Source organism: Corvus hawaiiensis, chromosome 1, assembly GCF_020740725.1.
Source record: "Corvus hawaiiensis isolate bCorHaw1 chromosome 1, bCorHaw1.pri.cur, whole genome shotgun sequence".
In the NCBI taxonomy this organism is placed as follows: Eukaryota; Metazoa; Chordata; class Aves; order Passeriformes; family Corvidae; genus Corvus; species Corvus hawaiiensis.
The window spans coordinates 33,859,188-33,881,180 of record NC_063213.1 but is presented as its reverse complement, the minus strand read 5'-3'; the positions used below and the strand labels follow the sequence as shown (position 1 = coordinate 33,881,180).

The following is a 21,993-nucleotide window of genomic DNA, read 5'->3' as shown; positions in this document are numbered from 1 at the left end:
GCCATGGGTCGGACTCGATCTCAAAGGTCTTTTCCAACCCGATAGAGTCTGTGAAAGGTTTGAAGTGTGCTGTATAAGAATGAACCATTGGGTGTTTTGATTTCCTGTCCTGCTGGCAGCATCTTTTCATCCTCTGAGAAGCTTGCCTAACTGATCTCTGTGGATGAGTGCAGGAATTGGGCTTGACCATATACATGAACTATATATATGTATGCTCTGTAAATCTGTGTGTAATGACACATACTTTAACTAGTTTATTTACACCTGGGAGTAATAAGAAGTCAGTCACCTAACAGTCTTCAGTATCTCTCTCTTTTTTAGCTCAGTGCAAAACAGTGAACGTGGAAAGAAAATTGGAAATGTGATGGTTTCTACCAGCCGGAATGTGGTACAAACGGGAAAAGCTGTAGGTAAGAAATCTATTTAAAATCAGTTTACATCTAAGCCAGATCCTTTTTGGAGAAGCATCCCATTTCTCAGTTGTATTTTGTTTTTGTCCAAGTGTACTTTATAACATGCACAAATCAGAGCAACATTTTGAAGGCTAAAGCTGCTGATCGAGGCCCCATATATTGTGTAATAGTGGAAAGAGAAGCAGCTAGACAAAGAAATTACTGTACGTTCCTTTTCCAGTGTGGCCTGGAGATAAATATGGGAAGAGAGATGTTCACGTAAGAGATCCCATGTAATTTGGTAAATACTTTGACCATACCACCATCTGCATTGAGTTATCCTCAACTTTGATATCACTTTGACTGAAACTATACAAAGCTGGTTGAGATCAGAAAAAGTCCTTGTGTCAGTTTCTGCAGATTTTGAAGCAGTCTGTAATTTTCTGGAAGTCACTTGTTGCATTTGAACAGGGCCATCATCACGGTGTCATCTTGCAGTGTGAGATAATGGGAGTTCACTTGTTTAAGGGTCTGATAGTTGTTTGGCAGTAGCTGTGCCAAAAATTGTTTCACTTTCTCTTTTATTCCGTTGGAGTCTGTCTTTTCTTTTTGCTGTGGTGCACTCTGGCCAGGAGTGCCTTTCAGCCCAAAGTCTACCAAGCCTTCCCAGCCAAAGGACATCATAGGCCGTTTCTGCTGAGCTACTGTGTTCAAGTTCTTTGAATATTTTCTGGCACAGACTCTGGAATTGGATTTTAAATCCCAAATTGGACAACTAATTGAGTAATTTTTAAATTAAAAAAAAAATATTTCCTTGTAGCAACTCAGTAAAGATAACACTTCACTACTGATCTTTGTTTTGTATTGCAGGTCAGTCTGTTGGAGGAGCCTTCACAAGTGCAAAATCAGCTATGTCATCCTGGTTCTCCACTTTCACACAGTCAACCCAAAGCCTTGGGGACTAAATGCTGCTTTGGCAGAATGCTGCTGGCTATTTCAGGTGCAATCTTTCTCTGAGCTGTAAAAATACCACTCCAAAATGTAGGAGGGGAAATTAACTACCCAGGACCAAAATAAGGTATATGTTGCTTGCAAGCAGATGTGGAATGTCATTATTCACTTTCCCTAGAAGTATAGAAGAATGGTGTCACCATACAATGGGATGGCATTTGCAGTATATTGGTTATATTTAAAATGACTACTCTTTAAAACTGAGCCTTTATAAAGACATTAGCAAACAGGGCTTGTTACAAGCCAAATGTGTTTGACTTTAGATTTGTACATTTTCTTGGATGTTGAAGATATTTATGTAAAGTAGTTCTATTTTTCAATCCAGATAGCCAAATGTTTGTGAATTATTGTTAGAAATAAGCAGAATATAAATAATAATAATTCCTCTTTTAGGCTGGATTTGAGAGAATCTCTGCAACCCTTAAAGGGTGGAACTTTCATGCTTTTACCTGCAAATTAAAATCAACAAGGTGTAGAGTAAGACTCTGGCTGACAAGGGGTTTTTTTTCCTCTATCCTCTGTATCCATGTAGAGTTGTTTGAATTAATCTGTCTCTAGATCTCTAGTGTTTCCAAATCTGTGTGACAGTTGCAAAATCAGTAGTTTTTTTCAAGTCATGCAGTAGACCTTCATATTTTTACATATATTTTAGCTGAGTTTTTCCCCTGGGATGTGAATGAGATTCCAGTTGGAGAGATCTCTTCAGGGAAAGTATTACAAAGCATTTCTCCCAAATTGGGATTGGATCACAGACAGTTTTGTGGGGTCTTGCTCTATTAGGATGTAATTACAACATTGATGTAGTTGCATACATATGAATATGAAGTACTAAACCCACCCAAAACTAGCACAGTAGCAAACTCTGCGTGTTTTGGGGCTTTTTTCCCCAGTAAAGTTATGAGGACTCTTCCAAATGAAAATCAGCTATGTGGATTTTCTGTGTCGACTCAGGGAATGTGCTGTTTGAATAATTGCTTTCTTCATAAGGAAAGTAACACTAGAATTGAGAGAAACTAGAACAGCTCAGTTCATATCCTTGTGTGAAGAAATATACTAGTTTATTTGAAAAGATGTGGCATCATGCTGTATTTCCAATGTACCATGCATGTGGTGTCTTCTGTATGCAAGTGTATTGCACTTCCCACATTTCTTGGTTCCAAGGGAGATTATTTCCTGTTTTCTTGCAATGTGTGTGCCTCTCTATGCCTTCTGACATCCCCACATGTTGCTCTTAACATTTTCTACATTACATTATCAAGTGTTCCAACTTTTGTGTATCAAAAGGCTCTTAGTTTATTGCCTCATCAGTATCTGTCAGCATTTTGCCGTGTTCTTTTCTGGGGCCAAGATTTGTAGTCATGGTTATTTTTCCTGTTCCTCAAATAAAATGGAGCAGCTGTACAAGAGATAAACAAGCAGGCTTGAATGTTTTTAAGAAATTGTGTTTTAATTCCTTCTGTGCATTTATAAAGCTAATAGAAAAGACACACTTGCATCACATTGTCACTGTCCAGCAACTCGGTTGTCAGTTTTTTTGCTTCAGTGATTTGAAAACATGGGATCTGGTTTAAAGCCTTCTTTTAATTTTTTTTCCAGGACAGACTAGATAGAATGACTGTGGAAAACCTGAAAGTAAACAGCTAGTTTGAATAGTTTGATTTGAGAAGGGCAGAAAGGCCCCTAAAGCTCTACTAATTTATTGCTTCTGACACACAAGTAAGATGTATCTATCAAACTGCAGCTATTGCTCCTGGTCTCTGTGTCTTTGTATATCTCCTAAAACTTCTGATGCTCTTTTCTGTTTTATTCCACAACTCTGTAATAGACATTTATATCTTTTCAAAGACTAGGTATTACTTTATATGCAGTGAAGTAAGACTAGAGCTGTTTATTCATGGTGTGTCTAGAGCTGTTTGATTCAGCATGCAGATAAGAAAATAACCCAAAATAATCACTTGCTTTTGTGAAATGACTAACGTATTATCTGCTGTTTGGGATTTAAGTGGTCAGGGTCCATGTTGTAATGAAGACTGAAGAAAGGTCCATAAGGGATTTAAGTACCTATAAAACTAACTTCAGCAACTTAAGGCATACCTAGGTAGATTTAGGCTTAGGAGCTCACAATGGTGAGTTCTAGAAGCCAGGCAAGTGGTTGGTATTTATGTGTACAAGCTGTAGAAGCAGGACCTTCAAGGATCCCTTTTCAATATCCTTTGTCTTTGTCACCTCCTAACCTGAGGTTTCTCTGTTGAATTCTCAGATGCTCCAAATTTATATGGCAAATTTGTTAGCTCTTGGCATTCCCCTTATTACCACAGATCCCCTCACTGGCCTAGGGGTTTTAGAAAGCTGACCTTTGTTTGTTTGTTTGTTTTCTGGTGGATTAATCTGAGGAAAGACAGAACAAGGTGCCCTCATCAGCTGTTTGTTGCTTTGTACAGTGACTCTGTTGTGATACTCCACAATTTTTCTCTTATGGCCAAGAAAAGACCAGACAGATCTTTCTCTGCAGCCTTTTTCTCACTGTCCCAGCTGTCTCTGTTGTGGAACCAAACATACAACCTGATTAAGAGTATTTTCCTTTCTTTACAAATGACAGAATAAAAAACTTACATTACTCGTCAGTCTTTTTAAGAACTGGTACCCTGCTAGCAAGTTGGACTCAGATTTAAACTCAGATTTAAACAGTGATTAAGACTCATGGAGAGTGGGTGGAGATGAAGGGATCTTCATAATTAGTTGTCTTCATTAACATCTACGTTTGCTCTCCAACATTTGCTTAAGCTTACTTTTGGGTTGTAGGAAGGCATGCAGCCACTGAGGTTCATCTAAGCTCATGTAGTTCTCTTCTTAATTTAATGCTTGTAACCTCTTTAGTTAAATCCAATGCAAATGCAAGTTATTTTCCTCTCCTCTGTTTTAAAATTTCCAGTGCAGGCATTATTAATTATTCAGAAAGATTTAGGCAGTCGACTTCCATTTCAAAAGCCCTGACATCCGTTTCTGCACCATAAGAAACAATGGGTCCTAAGTGAATTGGTGACAGTCCCTCTAATCAGTCAGCTGTGAAGGTATTGTTACAGCTCTGTCGTGATTTGATGTTGCAAAGGTATTTCTGGCTGTCAACATGCAGCACACACTGACTTACAGGTAACACAATAGCACACCTCTCAACTTTCTGTCATCATAGGCATCAACCTCAGCTTTTCATATGAGCCAGCATTTGAGGAACTGCCTGTTGAGCAGAGATATGAGATGTAAGTCCCCAAAACCCCACAAGACTTAAGTATTGCTGACCTTATATTTCATTTGACTGACGTGTTCAGCATCTTTCATCAGTCATTTTCATGTCATAACCTTAATTCCTCACATCAGTTTCCTCAAATGTCACAATTTAATTAGAATTTTTAGGTCAGTGTTCTGGTACATTGCACTTGTTTGACTTTGTACTTCTGTTTTAAGCACCTTTGTAATTAAATATAATATTTTGCATAAATGAGCTTCTGATTTCCATACAAATTATTACTAAGCAAAGAAACTAATGTGGCAATATTTAATTGTAGATGTGAAGGTGTGAATGCAGTTTTTAAACATAGAAACTATTGCTTGATAATTGAACATAAAAGTAATGTATTTGATTTTTCTTGTGCTGCTTGAAAAATAAAATACATCCAGCCTGTTAAAAGTTCTGTCTGCTCAAAAAGCTGTATTATTTTAATAAATTAATTCCACCAGAAGACATTTGCAGGCATCTGGTTTTGATATTGGTAGCTGCTTGTAATTCACTGGCAGTCTTTTTGAAATTTGTCTTCCATTTAAACTGATTATGGATGCTGCTTTTTGCAAAGTTATGACAAGAGGATCCTCTAGTGAGACTTTTTATTCTCTGTGGGGTGCTGCTTGTTGTGAATTGATTGAAGTCCTCAGGAGGTCACAGACCTCTCTTACATCGATAAGAATTTCAAGTATAACTAAAATTTTGGTGTAGATTTAGCTTCAAAGTAACTTGTAGTTTCTGTGGATTGTGACATCTGGTCAAAATCAAGATGCTGTGTAAATTAATTGCTGGACATCCAGTTCTCTGCCATAGTGAGCTGTTTTAAAACTTCAGAACTTCTACTGCAGCTGTCACTGTACCTGTCTGAGAACAATTTGATAAATGGGTGCTTCCAGAAGGAAACCAACTGCCTTGGGTAAGATTTAGATGTAAATTAGACAAAGGTTATGTCTAGAGAATGGTTGCAATTCCCTAAAATTTGTTAAGGTTTTTCCAACTGTGTGCAAGTAGTTGTGCAAAGACACTGAAAGATAAATTCACGTTGTGTTTTTTATGCACTGCAATTCCACTTTCTTGCAGGTGTTTGGTTTTCATTAAAAAGGGCAACATGGAGAGTATTCATTAAAGGGAGAAACACTACATTATTGTGTTATGATTAAAGATGTATGACAAATTGCTTCATGGTGTTCTGAGTCTTTAATGCTGTATTAGAGAAGGGACTGACTTAAAAAGCAGGCACAGAGCTTTACTTGTGTGATGTTTCTGGTCTTGACCCCATTCCTTAACAACCATCAGAAGCAGTGTTTGGATTCATTAAAAAATATGGAAATGGATCTCTTCTGTCAGTTAAATAGTGACCCTTACTCAGATTACCTTATTCCCTGTAAAATGACATCATGTGTGCATAACATGTGTGCATCTGTACACAGGTGACTTAATCTCAGTTGGGATGGAACTTGGAAGTCTAGCTGTCTTGAGTCAAAATTGTTTAATCCATACATTGCTCCTCTTGTAATAATACCTCAAAATCAACTAATAAAGTAAGGGTTGTTTTTTTTTTTATTCTCCACCTGAATTTATTGACTAATATTGATGAAAGCACAGTTACTGTTGGCTGTAACAGTAGCAGAGAACAAACAAGAAAAGAAGATTTTGTAGGTGAATCCAGATCACCAATAATGTGGCACTGCTTTCTGGAGCATAATCAAGCAAGAATGTTTAGATTAAAGGAAGAACAGATATTTGAAGTGAAGGCAGATGTACAGCTATCATCTTGTCTTAAAAATAATATGGGAATTAACATCACTTGCATACTGTATGAAATAGATGGGAAATACTGGAGAAAGGAACTCAGTTGATTTCTCATCTCTGAAGAAATGCACACAGAAACAGTGGAGAATTTACAAGTCCAGGCATACCAGAAAGTGGCAAAAAATAACACTGAGCTTAACATACTGCCTGATATGACCTGTGGTTACTGGCTTTGGCGCTGTGAATAATTTGTGTGTATATGGATTTTGCCATGTGCCAAAGAGCTGGCTGAAGCATATGTCAGCTCTTAAATTTTGGAAATTGTTTCGTGGTTTTTTTCTCTTCAGAAAAAACATGTGTTCAGCATTAAATAAGCTAGCTGTGCTTCTTGGGCTTTCCAAATAAAATCTCGGCATTGAGATTTATCTTGATGTTTAGCACAGGACCGGAATAGTCTGTAAGGTCTACATGACATCACTGCCTTTTATTGTTAGTTTATTTTATTGCCCTGTTTACTGGCTCTTTGGTCCTATTAATGCAGTAGAGGGTCCGTGTGTATCCAGCGCAGTTCCCTGGTTGAGAAGATGAAGTCAGATAATGCTCCAGGTGCCCAAACTTCAGCACTTCAGTAGTGGCATGTGTACAATGCCTAAACTCTTCCTTTGCTGAAACAGGGTGCCTGGTGTCACAAGTTAGACCAGGCCCCAGAAGAGCTGTGTGGTTTACAGGAGCTGGGCAGAAAAGCTCACACACAGATACTTCTCTTTCACCTTCATGCCTCTTCCTTCTTCCATGTCAAAGGCTCTGTGGCTCAGTACTGACCCAGGTCTTGCTCTAACCTCCTGGTTCAGGCTGTTCACTGACCTCTTCCATACTGGAACCTGGGAGGTGTGTGAAGATGTGCAGATGCCATATAGGCTGGCTCCTGGCATCAGGAGCCATCCCTGCATTTTGTGGAGTCTGCTGATACTCCTCTGGGTTTATAGGCTCTGTAAGAACTCTGCCTTGCTGAACTGTACTCATGAGAAATGTTGTAGGGAGGAGGTGTTTTAAATACTTCTGAAAGTGGAACTAAACACAATTTTGTGTGGCTAATGTTAAGCATGAAGTGGAAAGAAACTGGTTTTAAGAGTGAGCCTGCCTCATTTATAGCTCCTTTCATATAGGGATCCAGAGCCAAAGCCAGAAAGCAACTTGAACATAGCTGGAAATGGGAAACAAAGGAGGAAAAACACTAGTCTGGCTAATAAGTTCAGTGGTCTGCAGGTTTGTCCTTGGGTGTCCCTTAGCTGTACTGCAGTGTGGCAGGTGCTTGTGCATCTTAACAGAGGCATTGAGAAGTGAAATAAATACTGTGAAAAATGGTAGTGCCTTAAATCTTAAAAATAACATTTAGAATGTTATCAAATTATTTTGCCCCTAAACTTAACTATCTGTCTGATCCTGTTCTCTGTAAATCTTGGCACAATTCACTGTCCCAGGTCTGATCGTTTACAACAAAAATTAAACTTGCAATTATGTATGTATTTAAACAACGGCAAAAAATGATTGAATGCATTAAAAATTAGCAGAGGCCAGATCATTTTTTTTATTACTTTAGGTAAGGGAAACTGAAACTCTGTAGGACTGACTTAAATTAGCTTTACCAGAAAAGAGGTAAACTTTATTGCAAATGTAGCAGAGCTTGAGGACCCGAGTTGATTCACTGAAACTCGTATGTAAATGTACTTCAAAGCCAAGTACAGGCTGAATAGGCTAAGATTAGGCTGAAGCTTTGTAGTAAGACACTAGTCAGATCTCCATGAAGGCTTTAATCATATTTGCTCTATTTATGAAATGAGAACTGCATTTTTTTCAGCTGTTGTCTTTGTTCCTGCAAAAGTCTTTCTCTAATTCTACCACTAGTGACCACTTCCAGGCAGATGACAAGGCTTTGCCTGCAGAGTTTCCTTCTTGAATTACGCAAGGAAAGAATTTAGACTGGAGAATAGCATTTACCAGCTCTTTTCCTTTGGGGATGAATAGTGGCTCAGCAACTAGTTGTGTAAGTAAACTATGTCTTTAGCAGTCACTGGAGAACTGTTCACCACTTGACTAGTCTTGTCTTTAAATGCCTTATTATTAATAGCAAATATATTTTAAATAAGGTACTATATAATCTTGGGCCACATAAAATACAAAACATACAGGTAACATACAGAAAAAAATATTAAAAATGTAGATGAGCAGGAAGTCACATAGACTGACTGTATTTCAAAAGATGCTCCTAAATGGATAAAATCAAGTTCTTCTAGGTTCTGTGAGGCAACTGTGACTTAGAGCCACTGCAATTTAGTATTTCCTATTTAGTAATTCTTATTTTCTATTCGAATTCACCCCTTTTTTGTTTGTTTTTCCTTCTGTAAGAAACTACACATAAGATTTTAAACTCAAGTCGAAAGTTCTCAGTAACAGAACGAGCCCACTCTGCTCCTTCATTAGCTATAGATCACCTGCACTTAAAACACCAAAGCCTTTCCTAAAGCCTAATGGAGCCTGGTAACTGTAGAGTGAAGTGAGAACCAGCCATAGAACTGAGCAGCCAATCCAGGCTGAATTACTTGGATACAGCTCATGTTTTTGCCTGAGGTATGTGATATTCCAAACTGCATTATAAAGGAGTATCTCTTTCCTTATATGTATGCTCCCTTGCACAGGCTTGCAACATGAACGCAGTATAAACAGACCTATCAGCAGGAGCTCCTGAGTCACCACACACCTCTTACCTAAAAAAATGTGGGTGTTAAAAAAAAAGTTTATGTAATGGTAAATGCAAACATGTTATGTCACCTTCAATAAAAAAAAAATTGGTAGCTTGCCCTTGTTACTCTGAGTCCCATAAATCTTCACATGGCACAAAATGCCAAAGCATCCGGAACAGTTTCATATAAGGGAGCTTTCTTATCTAAAGTCCCTTTTCTAGTCAAAACCTTTAATAATTGTACAAGACACAACTTCGTAAAGCCCCTTGGGACCTAGCCCAAACAATATATAGGTGTTGTCTTCATTGAAGGCTGCAGCTGTGTTTACTGCACTAAGAAACAATTAAGGAAAAGCCAGCAACAGTCTGGACAATGGAGTAAATAAATTTGCTCTTGAAGACTGAAAGTAGGTCTGCTATCTTCTGAAATTACAGAAAGCATTCCTCCTTAATGCCTGCTGTTCTTCGCTTTCAGTAGGGCAGAATTGGTGCCATGAGTGCAGAAGTGCTGATTTACAAAAATGGTAGCAGGGGATTCCAGTCCTATGTAATCCTCAGTTTGACTTCAATAGCTAATTTCCAGCTTTTGCTGAGTAGTAGTGAGTACCGTCAACTTAACATACTCGTCTCCAAGCTTTTCTCAGCTTAACTATTTCTAGCTGCCTTCAATAAGCTACTTGCTACAAGTGTGCATGTGGTGGGAGGGTGGCATAGCTCTATTTCAACCAAAAAGCACACTCAGGCAGTTGGATTCAGTCTTTTTTAATAAATTAACGTCATTCAAAATACAGTGCCAGAACATGATGCAGCTGAACATGCTAGTAAGGTTTGTCATGAAGCACCTGTGTTCATGTTAGGTTGGCGGCACCCCGCTACTGCTAGTGGTTCCTGGGATTAATGCCAGAGCAGCACTAGGCATCTGCTCTCCTGCACACACAGCACGGGATATTCCTGAAGTTTGCTTCCCCCCCCAAAGTAAAAAACCTGACAGCTAAGGGATATCTATACACAATCACACTACAGTAATGCTTGTTATTAAATTAACAGAAAATAAAGACCTGGTTAATCCACACTAAAACTTTGTTTTACAATGGAAAAATACATCAGCAGCAGGAAGTAATATACATGAGCCAATGTTACTGTAATACAGAATGTGGAGGCATTTACTGATTAAAGCCCCACATAGACCCGCACTATGAGGGCTGGCAAATCCTATTGCAAGCCCAGCAACTTAAGTCCACACCTGGTAATCTACCAGCTGCTTGGAAGACCTGTATTCTAAATAGACAGGTATAAGTTAGTGAAAATAGAATACATGCACCTCATCATACAGCTTGACTGAACCTGCAGTCATTTTGCCCAGCATGTTACCATACAACGGAAGATCTACCCTTCCTACCACAGGTAGATCCATGGGATTTGTTTCTTTTTCTTTTAATGGCATTACTATACCAACATAGATATTAGTATTTAGTAAGTGCAGCACAGTTCTTTAATTAGGCCACACTGACAATTATTTAACTAGCACTTAAGTAGAATATCCAGAAGTAGTTAAAATGTAACTGGAAGATACTTTGAGAAGAGTTGTGACATCATCCTAGAAACAATAACTACTTTTTTTCTGAAGCTAATTTTCCTGAACCGAGACTTTATAGAACTAGAATTAATTCTTTAGACAAGTCAGATGCTTAAGCTCATGATATACATATATTTTTCTCAATTATCAGATAATAGTATTTGAGATTATGGAAGCGTATCTGCTCATTTCACTAATTCACACTGAATGGCGGCAAGTGTTAGGTAGGGCATAAAAATACAACTCATGAAAGACAGCTCTGAGATTTCCATCCCCAGACCTGTTCTTTCACAGCCATTTATTTCTTTTATCATTTTGTAACTGAGCACAAACTCAGTTGTGCAGTCTAATTTGGGAGCTATACAGGTGGTAAAGTAACCATCTCCCCATCCAGCTCAAATTCATCAGCTCCATCTGGTGAGAAGAGATACGTTGGAGGTTTCCACGGGGACTCTTCAAGGCAAGATGGATACAGCTTTCCTACAGTGCACCGGAAGTCTTTCCCTAAGTCCCACAGCACACGTTCTGATATGTGCTGCCTCAGGAACCAGCGGTCAAGTTCCAGGTCATACTGATAGGTGGCATACTTGGCTCTCTCATTCATGTGAGTCTCCCGTATAAAGACACATAAGGAATTAGAGATGACAACGGCCCTAACACACGGGTCGGAATAGCGCTTGGCAGGGATATTGGCTGCCATCCTCCATTCGTTTTTATTCACATCATAGATCTCCACTGTTACAGAAGAGCCATCCACAGTACTGCTGGGGAGCCTTATACCAGAATTGCTGGCAATGTGCAGTCCTCCGATATAGAATATCTTATCGCCGAAAGCAGCAGCTGAAGCGAAACATCTGCTCGTTTGTCGCATCGCCATCTCCACCCAGGCGTCTGAGCGGGGGAAGTAGCAGTACATCAGGTTGTGTGCCATGACGTAGATGCAGTTGTGAACCGCCACGGCCGTGCTCCACTGCCACGCGCAGGGCAGGGGGCTGACCATGGTCCACTCATCCTTCTCGGTGTCGTACCTCTCCACAGTCCTCCTGTTGAGCTCCCCGCCAACGCTGTCTCCCCCGATTGCATAGATGTATCCTTCACAGCACACCAGGGACGGCTTGATGCGCACAAAGAGCATCGGTGTCTTGGGGAACCAAGTGTTCTGCTGCGCATCAAACCAGTAAAAGCAATTCACAGTTCTGAAGGCAGCCTGGAGTTTGCTGCTTTTACTGTGATTGGTTTTTGTGTTCTTCAGAGGAACCTGCCCACCTGCTATATAGATGTCATTATCAGGAGTTACAAGCGTCCCAACCTTATGCAAGTCAGCAGGAGGGTTGCAGAGTTTGTAAACTTTCTCTGCCTGTGGGCTGTAACAGACAGAAGAGTAAAGACTACCAGGGTTTTCAGCAGCAGCTTCAATGAATATCATCATCTCCTCTTTTGTCATGCCAAGTCTGGGCTTGAAAAATTTGGGCATCGATTTGTACAGTCCTTGCACCACCACTGATTTATCATTAGGTGGCAAGCCTTGAAACCAGGCTCTCTGTGTTACTTCTGAAAGTGCATCGATCCGGATTTGGCTGAGAACAGAGGACAAATACTGCGAGCGTGATTCCGTGTTGTACTCCAGCCATAACATAGCAGCCTCACGCACTGTCTCCTCCTTTTCCACGTTTAAATTGTCACTGCTTAAAATATCTATCAGTAGATCATGTGACAGTTGCATGAAAGCCTCCTGGTGGTACACAGCTGTGAACTTGTGCTCCACCATTCTTTTAGCACTCTGTTTTAACTCTTCACAGCTGAAGAGATCAGCAAAACTTAATAGACGCACACAATTTTCTGCATTAATTTTTTTGATTAAGTATTCTCTACATCGTTGTAACACATCATCTACCTGTAATGCAAAGAAAAACACGAAGTATTACACATACAATCTATGCTTTCATGTAGCACCAGCACATAAAAGTACCTGCATCTGGTGTTGAACAACACAGTTCAGGCCTGGAATACTACACATACACAAAAATACAGCAGTGACTCACTCAACTGCTTCATACAGATCAAGTACACAACGTGATTATGTCTGCTGGCAAAACTAATTTTCTAAATGTTAGAAGTGCACTGGTTTTCTTCCAACCTTCCAAAGTGACTGTCATGCAAGGAGGGATGGCTACATGAAGCAAATTTGGCAAGCAACTGCTGTCTATACTGAGTGAACTGAACAAAAGTATGTTGAAGTGACTAAAGAGGAAAGGTCTTTTAAAAAGGTAAAGAATAAAACAGTTCAGGGATTAGAAGCTGTTATTTCATCCTCTAAACATTCCTACCTGTAAGAAGCAGGCAGTTTCATAGAGCTGCTCTACTGTGCTGTCACTTATTGCCAGGTTACCCGTGTATGCATAAGTGATGATGATCTGCAGAGTGGCTGCATCCACATTCCTCAGGTGTACATGTGTTTGTTTGCTCTCGCTCAGCCCGCTCATGAACATTGCTCTGAGGAGAAACACACATATTAAGACAAGGATCAGCAGTGAGTAAAGTAATCTTAAACAGTCACCTGTAAGCCTTTGGTGATTACACTCCTAAAGGTGAACAGTCCTTTTGCTGGCCTGTTTACAGGTGTTTAGTATTTACCTTAGGCTAACATTTGCTATTTAAGATAAAACATTTGAACAGAACAAAAGTACCATCAGTGCCTTCTGCAGAAATTCTTTATATTCTTGCAAGCTCTTCTGTGTTAATCAGCAGAGGGCTCTAATGATTTTGGAGCTTTAATGATGCAATTTAAATCTTTTTCTATGATAGGTGGTAAGAGGGAAGAAACATCCTCCAGAAAATACCACTGAAACACACAGAGCTAGATTTTAGATTCTAAGACAAAAGCAGATTTATGTCATGGACTGAGCTAAGTCATATCAAAAAGGATGCTCCTCTGGGAGGAGAAGAAATGGAGCACGGACTAGCACTCTATGAATTATTTCTTATATACCATTCATCATAACATGCAGTAAACTTTAAATATGCAGGCAAAAATCAACAGAAAAAACTATCAGATGTAGTCTGGGAAAAAAAAAGAGCAAATATTTCCATTACATCTTCCTGAAAAAGACTAGAAAGGCAATTTAAAACATGGTTATTGTTTCCTTAATGCTTTACAAACCTCTTGCCCATTCTGGTATTTTAATTGTTATGCAGTTAAGAATGAACTGGAATCTGGTACTATAAGCCATGTACTTGTCAACTTGCTTAAAATAGGGGACATTGGTTTCAAGAGCTTTATACTGATTCAGGTTTGGTATTTATGGTTGTGCTAAAAATTCAGTTCAAGGCTCTTTATATTTATTTGGGCTTTTTACTTAGGAAACCAGGCATGAGAGAAGTTAGAAGGGACAGTGGGTGCACCTTTTAGTCCTGCTTATGGCTGCAGAGGTGAAGGGGACGTGGAGATACACTCCCTAAGTAAAGCCATTCCAGAAAGCATCTGATACAAAGACAGTATCCCATCCCCATTTCTCTGTCTTCTTCTAAGCTCCTTAACTCAGGGCAACTTGCATTTTAGGATCACTGACTAAGTGAGTATCAACTTGCTGTGCAGTGATTTAAAGGTAAGCAAGAGGGTGCAAGAGGGTACAAGAGGGTGGGTACAGAGACTCCTCTCCACAGAAAGACTGGCTCTTGCTCACACGCTGCTGAGCAGCCTGTGCTAGAGCAGGGCTGCACATCCTTCAGACACAAAGATGGAAGGTAAGCTGGCTGCAATCACACACAATGGCTGGATCACACTGAAAGATGCTTTGCTTTTCTCCCCCCTCCTTCAGGGCTATCAATTTTTCATAATAAAGCTAAATTTAGGAAGCTGAGCATCTTTTTGTAAACCAAAGTAGAGAAGAAAAACAGAACATGACAAAACCACAAGTTTGATACTTCTTTTAACCAGTGCCAAAACATCATTTCATAAATAATAAACAAACACATATGAATAAGAGATTTGACTGCACATTCTGATGCAGCACACTGGGTGGACTCATGACAGCTTTCCAACCTTATGATTAACCACCCACATTAAATCTGGCCATATTTCCAGTGGCTGTTATTTTACAAATTGTTGGAACTATGTCATCTGCACAGGGCCAATGGTAATAATTATTATCTAGTGATCACACAATACTTGTTGCTAAAAATTGGACCAGATTCATCTGAGATGAAAAAATAAACACACAACCCAGCAGGGACAAAAAATTCTGTGAAAGTAATAAATTAATCCTTATACAGTTTTCTACAAGAAAGGAGACAAACTACAGAAAACATTTCAGATGTGTTCTGCATAGTGAGCCTATCTCAGGAAAAGCAAATTTGTAAACCTTCCTGTGATTAAACAGGAAAGAAAAGTTATAATCCCTCCACAATGCATCAGGAAGGTAAAACATGCATGGTTGTCACCCTGACTAGTTTTAAGCTTCAAAATTCCTTCCAGACAGGCAGATTAATTATACTATGTTGCCAACAAAAAATGATTAATCACTGCAGAAAATTCATGGTGCCTCATCATCCAGGTCTTACTATAAAGGTATTTGCAAAAAGTGGTAGCACTCAACGTATCTTATTAATAAAAATGTTTTAAAAGACCAAAGCAGGACATTTGGAAAACAAGAGCTGCTGAACTAAAAATTTCAACCGTATCTTGGAGGGGGCATGAAACAAAAAAAAGAACCCAAACCACACACAGAAAAACTCCTCTTGCATTGCCACAACACTCAAGCAAGGGAAGAGTTTCTGGCTTTGCTGAGCAGAGAAAACCAGATGATACAGAAAAGAAAGCCATGAACTTGCACAGCAATCCCTACTTTTAGCAGATGCTTCTACTAAGAAACTACAGTTAAACATGACAATGAAATTCCTGTAGCCAAGTCTCAGTAATCTCTTGTTATCCTACCTTGGGAAATAAAATCAGATTAAGTATTTTAAAGATTAAGTGTGAAGAATAAGAAGTTTACTAATTATTCAGACTCAATTAACTCCTTAAAGCAAATGAACCATCATGAGTGTGGTTTTTTTCCCCCCACACTTACTGTATAAACTACAATAACTATCTAGAATAAGTCCCAGGATGCTAGAAATTTTATTTTACTCTGTGTTGGAAAGTAAGGATATTTAGGTTTTTTATTTACTTCACTGATCTTTAAGTCTCTGTAACACACTGTTAATCAATTACTATTACACTCAAAACCAGGTACCACAGATTTTATAGCATTTGAATACTTACCTGAAATATGAACTGCACGTTGCAAGAACCATCTTATGGCAGGGAAATTCAGTGCCCTCAACAATCAACACTATGTCAGTTAGCAACTGCTGTTCATAAAAGAATTTTAACTGCTCCAGCAAGGATACAGCATACTCTGTATTTATCTGCCTCTCGTCCTGGGTAGACATGACTGTATTCCATTAATATTTCCAGGACCAGAGAGAAAAGTCAAGATCTCTTCACCAAAAAAAGGTCAGTTGAGTGTTTCTGAAGTAGCCAGGAAAGAAATGGCAGGAGGTCTGTAGCCTTCAGAAGTGATACTGATAAAAACGGCAGTGTTATCTTGAGCTGCTGAATCAATGTTTGAGACTTTGACCTCCTATTAGGTCATCATGCTTTGACTTGATGTCCCAATCTGTTCAGAGACTTTCAAGAGCGTCTGCAGAGCTCCCGTTGAGATCTATGACGCAGCAAATGAATGAGCAAAAGTGAAGTCTGAGGTAGATTTTGTGGTAACATCTCGTGATCAAGGGCTGCACTTGACTGACTGAAAGCAGGAAAATAAAATTAATTTACATATTAGCACATTTTGAAAAACCTTTCATAGTTACCCCTTAGAAGTAATTCTCTAATAAACATTTCTAAATTAGTACTTCATTACTTGCAATAAAACCCTTCTGAGAAAAATATTTAAACAACAAAGGTATCAAAGAGAAATGAAAAGCAGAGGAGTTTGTACATTAATTCTCATATGACCTGGACTTACAAATTAAAATAATTTATTTTGTCAACACAGCTACTAAGGCTGGAGAGTTAAAACATTCAGACTTCATTCCTCCTCAAAGAATTACCCAGATTTCCCATTGAGTACACCTGTGAATTTCATTCAACCATTGATAAGATAGCCACTTTTTTTCCATTTCTATATTAAACAGCAATTTTTTCTCCTTCTTTGTTTTTGTCTACCTAAAGCTTATCAATACCAGGCCACTAAAAATATAAATGCAGTAATTTCAACATTCCATCACTTTCCAACTAAACTCTCAACATCATCATCAGCCTGTTTATTTCACCTTTGGCATTCTAGTAGAGATAAAGCAGAACTAGCCTAAGGAATAAAAAAAAAACCACCCCCCCCCCCCCCCCCCCCCCAAAACCCCCTAAAAGTCTATATTTCCAACGCTTATCAAATTCATCTGCTCCATGCAGTGAGTAATTTCCATACAGCTAGGTAAGCTTCACTGCTGCAGATGGGAGAGAAGCAAAACAAGGAAATAATAGAAGCAAAGGGATGCTGGAACAGCAGGGCTTAAAACACCTACAGTGGCTACCAAGGTCTATTATCTTGTTTGGACATTTCTCCTCCTCTTAAAAATGGGGTCAGGTTTTATTTCACCTTCCACATGAACACAAAAACCTAATTAAGAATGGGATAGTTGTGACAGTAAAATTAACATGATAATGGGCACCAGAGTACCACAGCTATCAAATGCTTCCAGATTTATTTAATCGTGACTGTTCTTCTGCATCCCAAAACTGAGGAATAACCAGAACATGTTTGTCTTATGTCTGAGATACCGCTATCACTACAGTTCATGATGAACAGAGAATGCAGAAACACTTGCGTGAAATGACATTCCTTAAATTCCACACAAAAATACAAGTTTTAGTGTAAGACAAAGGCTGTAGAAATACCTGCCAGCCACATCGAAGATCTACTATTTCAACACAGCCTTGCCTGTAAGACAATTCAGAAGCAGCTGTCTTTCAACATTCACTCACTTGAAACAGATATGCTTAATTAATGCCACTTTAATTACTACTAATTTAGTGTCCCTGATCTTTTTCTTTTCCAATGATAAATATACACAAACAGGAATTTCAAACTCTTAGTTTTCCCTGGTTGTTTAACTGGAAAAGAGTTCAAAAAGTCAAACCCAATGCTCACTGTTGAGGTGAAGGCAGTTTTAAGGAAAACAGAAAAGGCTTCAATACTTGGGGGAACGAGTAGATACTACTGTGTGCTACAACAACAGATACTAGCACAAGTCTCCACTGAAGACCTTCAAGTTTCAGGTAACCTCTGAAGTCACTAAACCATAAATATATCAAGGATATAGAGATACTGCTCCATCTAAAGCAATGACCTTCTGCCTCAGGTCACAGCTTCTTTCCACCAAGTTAGTGTGCATCCCGTCTCTGCGCCACTACCCACTCTCCCAGTACTCTGAGAACAGCTCACCATGCAACCCAATCCACTGACAGATTTTGCACTGAACTTTAAACGGCTACAAAGACACACAGACTTCCTAAGTGCGTTAGGCCCACAGAAATAAATAGCTTGTGGCTCTGCTGGTATCCTGAGTCTCTCTACAGCATTGTTTTTCCTGGCTTAGGAGTAAAGTTTCAAGAACAATACAAGCCGGTGGATTAAGCTCTGTTTGGGCAGAGCATCAGTAATACTAAGCTTTAGCAAAAGAACTCACTGATACCCTAACTTCCTTTTCTGATGTAATTGTAAAGAATATTTCTTCAGAAACAGGAGAAAAAGAAGAAAATTAATATGCACTGGGTTCAGTCATTAGGTACCAGAACAAGTCAAGGATCAAGGATGCCATGAAAAAATTGATATACACCTGCTAGTGAGATTAAAGACATTTTTGGCAGCTAACTGCTGACAGTCAATAACTGAAAAAGCAGACCTGTTCAGCAGAAGTTGAAACTGTGAAATTAATTACCCAGCTCAGGCACTACCAGTACTTGGTTACTAGGAGGGATATTCTGGGTTACAAACCAAGCAGTTTCAAACTTATCATACTAGGTAATAGCAAGGGGGAATGTGAGTACTAAAACTGATTAGAATCAATTATGTAAATTGACACTCCTAGCCAATAGATCTCAAAGATAAGAAAGAAAGGAAGAAAAAAAAGGAGTTGGAAGCTCTAGATTTTTGAGTAATGTATCAAATTTGCATCCTTGGCAGTGAGAAAGAAATAGGTAATTGATGAAGCAGTTCCAGACTTGGAAGTTCTCCTCTCTTCTAAAGCCATCAAAGGTGTCTTTGATAGCACTGTAGTCCAGAAAACTGAGGACATCAAGGAGATTCTAATAAGGCAACAATGTGAAATTTCACTAAAAACAAGGACAGATTTGGTCCTACAATGTTATGTTGAAAATGATTATTCACTTGGAAACTACTACTATTTTCCATACATATTATGCTTAGGAGGTGAGTTACAACTTTGAGGTAGGTGAGCTTCTGAAACTACACAGAAGCTAGTGACTAGAAGTGTCAGACTCCATGCTAACAACATGTTTGGTCACAATGCACTCCTGTTTTTCTGCTCCTAAAGGAAGTTATACACTAAAGGAAATACCTGCTCAGAAAGAAAATTAGCACATGATAAACCAACATCTTAAATTGGCAACTGGACTTGCACACTGAGCACATGTAGTTTCTATCCCAAGGGTGTTTCTGTTTTGTGGGAAGACTTGATCTGCGTTGGAAAATTAACCTTTGAAAAAAAGTGGGCCATGGATGTCTCCAGTAAGATCCAGCCACGTATCCCGTATATACAATTTTTTTTCTCTGAATTCTAGTACATTAATGAAGCTAGTCTGTTTTACTTAACAACTTAAATCCCAGTTTAAAAGTATGTGTCATTTTCTTAAATATTCACTATATGACACTTAACTATAAATTCAAACATTTCTACATTAAGAAATTAATTAATCATTAACATGGCTTAATTAGTTGTAAGTTGGTTCCTGAAAGGTTAAATCTTATAATGGATATCATACTCATGCATATAAAATTTATTCTCAAAGCACAACAGTCACTAAACTAAGAAAGAGAAATTTTAGGATTTGCACCAATTCTGATCTGTTTCATAATCACATGACCAAAACAAAAAAGCCTGCTTCAGGAAAGAAAAAAACAACAACAACCATCTGTCTAAAATGTAGTCAGAAAATACTAAATAAGCAGCAACATCTTTTCTTCCTCTTTGGTCTGTTCCTGAGAGATGCCACTTACACATCTTTGAGTATAAAGGGCCCTTTCTACTCAACACACAAAAACAATTAGGAAAAAGGTGTGACACCTATACTCAAATCATGAGACTACCTGATGTATGCATCAGAGGACATTAAATACTAAAAATTACCTATTCCTCCAGATGCATTTCTGAGAAACTGAACTACATTGAGTGTGCATTTTAATAATCTCTTAAATACATAATCTGAACGAAATTCAGCCCTAGGTGTGCTCACAACAGCACACGGCCTTTCAGGCCCACTATGATCACACAGTAGATATACACGATATAGAAAAGCCCAAGCTGGGGCTTTGCAATAAAACCTCTAAAAATGCACATACTAAGTACAGCACAAATACATTTCAAAATCGTAATTAAAGTTACTTCAAAAGCACCAGGTATTTATCCCGTTCATAGCAGAAATAATGGTAAAAGCTGGAAAAATTTTAGGTATGCAGATGTACTAACTTCAAAGCTATACCATGTGTTTATTTAGTCCAGAAAAGCTTATTAAGAGTTATGTGACTCTTCAAAGCCACATATGACCACAGAAGCCCACCCTCGGTCACTGCAGGTACCCATAGTGAATATATGCATACAATTAGATCGATCAGGAGGGAACGTAGGGGCAGCTACAAGGAACGGCAATGCCACTACACTGCTGCTCTCCTCCAAGACTTCACGGTGTGTGTCGCTCCGAGCGCTGCCAACACAAACACCGAGGTTTCACACATCCCCACCTGCTCAGCCCAAGAGCAGCCCCACTGCCCCCCTATCCCCCATCACAGCCCCGCGGTCGCAAACCCCTTCCCGCCTGCGGGACGCGGCGATGTGGGACTAGGGGCGAGGAAACACATTTCTTCCCTCTCCCCGATGCTCAGGTGCGCCGTCCCGTCCCTTCACCGCCTTAATCCCTTTCCTGCTTCCCCCAGAAGAAAGGGAAGGCACCTTCCCGCTCCTCCAGCACCGCCGCACTCGGGGCTTAGGGACGATCCCGATAGTCTCTCCTGCTCCTCCCGGGTCTGCCGGGAGCCGGCGCTGCCCGAGGGCGCGGAGACGGCCCCCGCTGCCACCTCCAGCGGTGCCCGGCGGGCCCGGGGCCGCGGCCGCCGTGCGGGAGCGGCCGCGGCGGGAGGGGGCGGGCGGGAGCCGCGCCCGCCCGGGCGGGGGGAGCCGCTGCCGCAGAGCCCCCGCGGGCCCCCCCGGGACCGAGGCCCCCTCAGGGCGGCCGCTCCCCCCGCGGGGACGGGAAAGGGCCCGGCGACCGCGGCGCGGCGGGACGTGAGCGCGGGAGCGCCGCCACCGCCACCACCGCCATCCTTCCTCCTCCCACCCCTCCTCTCCGGACAAACCTCCGACCGCCGCTTCCTCTTGTGCCTCGCCGTCCCGACCGCGGGCGGCTGGGGGGAAACGGTGGGGGAGGAGGAGGATGCGGCGGCGGATCCGGTCTCTCTCCCAGGCTGCGGAGGCGGCGGCGGCTCCCGGGCGCGCAGGCGCTGCTGCTGTTACCGCCGCCCCCCCCACCTCTTCCTCCCCCTCCTCCTCCTCCTCACCCGCCCGCCGTTACGGAGCGCCGCGCCCGCCCCGTGTGCGCATGCTCGGCGCGAGGCGCGGCGGCGCGGGGGGGCGGCCAGGCCCGCCCCCGGTTTCCTGTTCCTTCTCCCGCCCGCGAGCGCCCCCTGCCCGCGCGCCCCGGCAGCGGCGCCTCCCGCGGCATGGAGCGGGACCCCCGCGCCCTCTGCTGGGAGGAGCGGCCCACAGAGGCACTGAACCCATCGGCTTGGGGAAAGATCGCCGACATCACTGAGCCCGACCTGTGACCGAACACCACCCTATCAACCGGACCGCGGCACTGAGTGCCACGTCCAGTCTTCCCTTAAACACCTCCCAGGACGGTCACTCTACCGCCTCCCTGGGTAGCCCATTCCAATGTCTAATCACGCTTTCTGTGAAGAAATTCCGC

The 21,993-nt window shown here is 40.8% G+C and overlaps 2 protein-coding genes across 2 annotated transcripts in view; one reads left to right on the top strand and one right to left on the bottom strand.

Moving 5' to 3' along the window:
• AVL9 (AVL9 cell migration associated) overlaps positions 1–5,857 on the top strand; it is a 41,617-nt gene extending 35,760 nt beyond the window's left edge. The window contains exons 15-16 of the mRNA XM_048299380.1: positions 322–410; positions 1,263–5,857. Coding sequence (XP_048155337.1) covers positions 322–410; positions 1,263–1,357 — 184 coding nt within the window. The 3' untranslated portion in view covers positions 1,358–5,857. The remainder of the gene's footprint in view (positions 1–321; positions 411–1,262) is intronic.
• A 4,061-nt stretch (positions 5,858–9,918) lies between these two features.
• On the bottom strand, positions 9,919–21,555 carry KBTBD2 (kelch repeat and BTB domain containing 2). Its single transcript, XM_048299396.1, has 4 exons — positions 21,383–21,555; positions 16,012–16,540; positions 13,076–13,241; positions 9,919–12,642 (listed from the first exon to the last, which is right to left on the bottom strand). Exons 2-4 carry the CDS (start codon positions 16,179–16,181, stop codon positions 11,107–11,109), a joined length of 1,872 nt encoding a protein of 623 aa, XP_048155353.1. The 5' UTR covers positions 16,182–16,540; positions 21,383–21,555; the 3' UTR covers positions 9,919–11,106.
• Between the last annotated feature and the right edge of the window lie 438 nt (positions 21,556–21,993).

Coding starts and splice junctions, on each gene's coding strand:
- KBTBD2 (XM_048299396.1), bottom strand. CDS start 16,181: ATGTCTACCCAGGACGAGAGGCAGATAAATACAGAGTATGCTGTATCC. Junction 13,242..16,011: donor ACGTGCAGTTCATATTTCAG/GTAAGTATTCAA, acceptor GTTTCTCCTCAG/AGCAATGTTCATGAGCGGGC. Junction 12,643..13,075: donor AAACTGCCTGCTTCTTACAG/GTAGGAATGTTT, acceptor TTTGCATTACAG/GTAGATGATGTGTTACAACG.